Raw genomic sequence first — 6,000 nt, 5'->3', positions numbered from 1 at the left:
TCTCTTCACGACAGCAGGGCTCCCTCTTTTCCATTGTGTCCTGGCTTTGCCTGGGCTTGTGACACTCATAGTGATTTCTCCATGGTGAGCTAACTCTGGAACTGGCTTAGCAGACTGGTGGCCCCATTTGGAAGAGCAATACACAGGAAGAGCCCACCAAGTCCAGTAAGAAGACTGGGGTAACCAGGCATGGTGGTGCATCCCTGTAAGCCCAGCACGGGAGAACCTGATGCAGGGGGGTCACAGAGAGCTCAAGACCAGTCAGGGATACTGGGTGAGTTTCAGAGCAGACTAAATTACATAGCAACGCCCTGTCATAAAACAAAAAGAGACAGAACCAGCTCTGCAAAGCCAGAGCAAACTTTTCTTAAATGCAGGCTAAGACAGATCAGCATCCTGGGAGACAAACTGGTCAAGAAGTGTCTGGGTTATAATCTCCCATTTGATTTGTGCTCACACTGGTAAAGATTCACTTCTGTCGTTGCCCTCCACTCAGGAGGCTGGCAGTGGAGCAGGAGCCAATCAATGTTGAGGGGCAGGCCGTATGAACTGTCCAATCAGATGTCCCAGGCGGGAGGACTTTGTTTCCTGGTGGCAAAGCCACAGATCCTGAGCTCAGTGCTGAGAGCCGCCCCACCCTGTTGGCCGCCCTACTTTATGATTTCTACTGGCTGCAGGCTGCATGGGAAGGACCCGCGAGACCCTCCAGACACGCGATGGTGATGTTGTGGGACGGGTGCCCTGACAGGGGTGGTCGGGGTGAGGTCTGGGAGGAAGCGTGGGAACAGCAATGGCGGCCGGGGCCTCCCGCTGCTCCGGAGTCAGAGTTCCTCCCAGTCTGGGTGCCTTGTACACTCTGTCCCTCCCACCCTGCCTCGGGCAGGTCTACTGTGTGTGCAGCACCCCATCTGTCCACTGCCACCCCGCCAGCCTGGAGTACAGTCTCGGCAGCCGCAGCCCACAGCTGCATCTATAGCTGTGCACAGAGCCTGGGGATTGTGGGCAGACCCTGATTCTGCTGGTAATCGAGCTGGGGGCTGTGGTGTGCTGGATCCCTAGTCTCATTCGTCCCTCCAGCAGATCTGCAGGAGCTCAGTTTTATAAATGTGTGGGATAGAGGGTCTCAGAGCCACACTGAAGCCCCTCAGGCCAAGGCTGCTCTGTGATGAGAGTAGATTGCCAAAATTCCAACATGTGCCCTCAAGCCAAACTCAGGATAAGTGATAATCAATGCCCTGAGAATTGAAAGAAAGGGTCAGCAGGTGTGGTGGTGCACACCTGTAATCCCAGCACTCCGGAGGGTGAGACAGGAAGTTCGCTGGGAGTTGCAGTCCAGTCTTAGCTACCCAGTGAGATGAAGGGCAGCCTAAAAACTACATATGGAGAAAAAACAATCAAAAACAACAACAAAACCTAGAAAAAAAAAAGAAAAAAAATTTTAAAAATAGATATGTCCAATATTGCTCAGGTTGTGAGACAGTGGTAGAGTGCTTGCTAAGCATGTAGTGAACTCCTGTGTTACATACATAGAAGTGCAAAAACAATTTTCATCTTAATGATTGATGCGCCACCTCTACTAACAGACCACTTAAGTGAGGCCTTCCCATGGAGCTTAGAATGCAGAGAGAAGTGGAGGGGATGTTAACTGTTAGCAAGGGCAGGAGAAAGTGTTCCTGCTAAGGACCACTTCCAGAAGGAGCTGCATGTTACGCAGTGTGGGAATCATTAAACTTGGGCATCTATACTGACATGTGATTTGGTAGTAGAAAAAAAGCGGGATAGCACCTCAAATAATTTCTGTAGACCTTGGAGCACAGACACTGTTTTAAGAATTGAAATGCTGATTGAGGTGGACTTTATGTTAAAGGAATATTGTAGTAGGAGTGAAGCCTGAAATGTGAGATCAGGAGCAATATGAATGATCAGTGATAAGAGTTTTCTCTGCTAAGAAGGGCAGATGGGAGGAGAAAGATTGTGGGAGAGGAGGGGATGGTGAAGGTTGTAAAATCCATGCCTACAACAGAGAGGGTCTACCCTTGAGGTCAGAGTGTTAGTGTGACAATGAAGAACTTTGTGTACTGCCACAGACTGGGAATGGGTGAAATATCACAGGCATTAAGGAAAGAGAAGACTTAGTAAAATTTAGATCAATATGTCTTCTGTTACTACTGATCAGGTAACATAGTTAATATTTATTGGTTTTTTGAGATAGGGTGATTCTATGTAGTTCAGGCTGGCCTTGATCTTACTATGTAGCTCAAGTTTGCCTCCAACTTGTAGCAATCCTCCTGACTCTGCTTCCTGGATACTGAGAATAGAAGTGTGTGTCAGCACACTCATCTCTAATTGTTTTTGAGGAAATTAGGAAATTCTGTGCGATTGTCTGCTTAAAAATTGGTGGCTGTCATCATCTAAGTGTAATGGAAAGGAATTTCTCCAGGATACAACAGATTTTAGGTGTGGTTGATGTTTTTATTGTACAGAAGATTTAACCTGGGACTTTTCTCTGAACTAAATTTTCCACACCTTTTAATAATTTTTAAATTTTGAGAGCAGGTCTCACTATGTTGCCCAGACTGCAGCAAATTTTTGACCTTGTTTCAGCCTCCTGGAGTGCCAAGATGCCAGGAATGTGCCACCATGCCTGGCTAAGATGGGGGTTCCTTCACCAGTCTTAAGCTGGATCACTGTCCTTGGTGAAATGAAACTTCAGTGAGGCATGGTGCTGCCCACCTTTCATCTGAGCCACTTGGGATACTGAAGCTGGATTATTGAAATAGCAAGGCCAGGTTGGAGAATGGACCATGAGCCAGATCAACATACAGTAAAATCACTGGGGCTGTGTCTCCAATTAAAGTAATTTGTGTAACATGTGCAAGGCCCTGAATTCAGTCCAGTACTAAAGCATAAAAGAAAAAGTGATAATAATCAGTAGAAAATTTACTTTGATTTGGAATTTTATACTGTTTGCACACTAGTGGTCTGTGGCACAATACTTGCTCCAGATGCTGGGCAGCAGCAGTGAGTCCCTGCTGTCAGTGACAGGACACCAAGTGACAACATCCAGTGATCTACATTGCAGCACATTCAATAAACTACATGGGGTATTTAATATTTTATCATGAAATAAGCTATGTGTTACATACATTTTCTAAAATACAGGTTAATATAAGTGTGTTTATCAGTTTTAAAGGAGGCAAGGCTTAGCAAAGTTTGCTGATTATGTATGTTCAGTGCATTTTCAATATGTTATAGTTTGAAGTGCCTGTGGGTTGATCAAGATATTTCCCCTTGATAACTGAAGCAGAATGTGTAGACTCATTCCTTCAACTCTTTGTAAAGTGCTTCTCTGTAGAATATGAAGCTTATCAGATAGTACCCAGTGTTGAGTGCTGTATTAATCAGGTTCTTCCAAGGAACTGAACTGGGATACATTATGAGTAGTGATTTGATTTTTTTAAAAAGCAGGGCTATGGCTTTTGTGTTCTGGTTTTGGTTTGGTTTTTTTGGTTGTTTATTAATTTTAGTATTATAGAGAGATGCATCATTCTGGTCACAATGTCTTGCTTGTTCCTTGAGGACAAGGAGATAGGATAGGCATTGGACCACAAGACACTGTGTATGTATACTGCTGAAATGAAAACTCTTCCATTCCTAGTTCTATTTTGTGCTGATTGTGGGAACCATTGTTACTGCCTCAGTCTTGGAGAAAGTGTTTGGCTTTCTACTGTACCCTTTTCTGTTTTCCCATTACCTCTTCCTGGCCTTAATGGACTGAACTCCTGTCTGCCTGGAACAGTCACCTCCCAGACTTGAGGCTCTTTCTCCTTTGCAATGACTTACATTACTCTAGGGGAGATGACCACAAGCATTTGTTCTGTGTTCCATATGTGGCTGGAGTATGCAGTCTCTGAAATTCTCCAGAGTTCTGAATTCTCCATACCTTGTAGAGAACTCTCTCATGTTGACATCCTCAAGAAGCCTGTAGGAATGGCCTCTGCAGAAGGGGCACAGCTGAGATAAAGCACAGAGCTTCACTTCACTTACCTCTAGTCTGGCCTCTACCTCCGCACTGTGTGTCATCATAGCACAACAAGCTGTGGAGATCTTTGTGAAGTTTTGCTCTAGTAGAATCTGAAAGGAGGTGGGGAGGGGTAGAAAAAGAGAAAAACTACCTGGCATGGTGGTGCATGTCTGTAATCCCAGAACTCAGGAGGCTGAATCAGAAGGATTGCCATGAGTTTGAGGGCAGTCTGGGCTACATAGTAAGACCCTGTCTGAAAAAATAAATTAATTCAAAATAAGTAAAAAAGCATTTAAGTACAGATGGAGAGATATTTGTGTCACTCATCTTGGATTTGTAATGCAGAGTTAGAAAAATGTCACCATGTGGGATCTTTTTGCCCTCTCAGGGTGCCACATCATCCAGGATCTTATGTGTCTGCTGGCCCTACTAAGTCAGATATTCAGCCACTGGTGGTGATTCCATACTTCAGAAAACATGTGCATGTAACATAATACCTCACTTGTCTTTTCTAAAGTCTTTGGAAAGCAGGATTCTCAAGTTCTATCAGTGATATAAATGCACTGGAAATATTCTCTTTCCTGCTGCCCTAGAGACAAATTAGAGACCATGCTGCTGTTGCTCAGGAGCATGCTTGCTAGTGCACGGAGCATGTATCAGTTTAAAATCTAACACACACTGTCCACACTACCACCAGGGAACAATAATTCCTATTTCTCTTCCTGACAATTACCAAATGTTTTCTTATTTGCTGAATTTTTCTGATTTGAATTGATATTCCATTCCATTTTTCCATTTATGCCTTCTTTTTCCCCCTTTCCTGTATAGGCCTTTCTGTAATTTATTTGCTTATATTATGTGTTCACATTTGTGTTGAGGATAGTTTCTTAATAACCTATTTTCTCTTTTAGTTATTTATCACTTGTAGAGAATGAAAATACCTTCTACAATTTTTAATCCACAGGTTAGTTTCATTAAGGATCTTCTTTGCTGAACAGAAATCATGTTACTCTCTTTGTATCTTTTTATAGTCACCTTAACATTTGTGCCTTTACAAATTTGTATCTGAAGATTTTCCCACTCTTACCAAATGAGAAAATGATTTTCTTATGTTTTCATCCGTGTTTTACAGTTTCTTATTTTGTATTTTTGCCTTATGTCTGCCTGGAATGCTCCTTTGAAATTTTGTGATGAAAACTCAGGTTTACTCAGCCCATAATACATACATACAGTTTACCACCATAAATGTGGGATCAATCACCTGTTCCTCTTGATTTGTGCTGCCAGTCATGTCAAATTTCACTTTAAAATAAAGCAGAAATATTTCTTGATATTTCTAATAAATTTAGTGTTTAGTCTAGTCTAAATGTTGTCTCATATTCAGACTTAAATGACTGTAACTCTATACTGTGTCCCAGAAAATGAAGAGTAAAAATTCTCTTTCGTTTTTTATTTGAGATTTCAAAAGTATAGTGCTATCCTTTGTGTTTCAGAAAGGGTTATAATAGATGTTTGTCACATTCACAGTTACTTCAGTAGCATTATAAATATGATTGTATTAATAATATAATTTAAAGAATATATAGCACATCATCAACTCTAAGTCTGTACATTATTTTCTATATATTCAGATCATCTTCTCCAATTTATTTTTCTTTTGGATTTTTGGGACTGGGACTCCTTGTGTAGTTCTGGTGACCTTGAAGTCATTATGTAGCCCAGGTTTGGAAAGAACTGGTGTTTTTCTTCTGCTCAGTCCACCCAACTGCTGGGATTGTAGAATGTGCATCATGCCTGGCTATCGAATTTTATCTGTGCATAATATTTTTCTCTATGATTATGTTGCAAATCTTTAAAGAATTTGTTGATAAGGTTTTATAAAGGTGGATATATAACTGCTTGGAGGAATATGAGTATTTCTCATTAACGTCTTTAGAGCAATATGTGAGGAGGCTTTTCTTGTATAAAACAAAATA

The 6,000-nt window shown here is 41.9% G+C and overlaps 1 protein-coding gene across 1 annotated transcript in view; it reads left to right on the top strand.

The window, feature by feature from the left end:
- Positions 1 to 564: 564 nt before the first annotated feature.
- LOC101696781 (zinc finger protein 878-like) overlaps positions 565 to 6,000 on the top strand; it is a 70,581-nt gene continuing 65,145 nt past the window's right edge. The window contains exon 1 of the mRNA XM_087200296.1: positions 565 to 719. Coding sequence (XP_087056422.1) covers positions 717 to 719 — 3 coding nt within the window. The 5' untranslated portion in view covers positions 565 to 716. The remainder of the gene's footprint in view (positions 720 to 6,000) is intronic.

The sequence above is a fragment of the Heterocephalus glaber genome, unplaced genomic scaffold (genome assembly GCF_053883595.1).
Source record: "Heterocephalus glaber isolate CG9 unplaced genomic scaffold, H.glaber_assembly_v1.0 deba00001737, whole genome shotgun sequence".
NCBI lineage: Eukaryota > Metazoa > Chordata > Mammalia > Rodentia > Bathyergidae > Heterocephalus > Heterocephalus glaber.
Note: the sequence above shows the minus strand (reverse complement) of the source record. Positions and strands in the feature narration are given on the sequence as shown.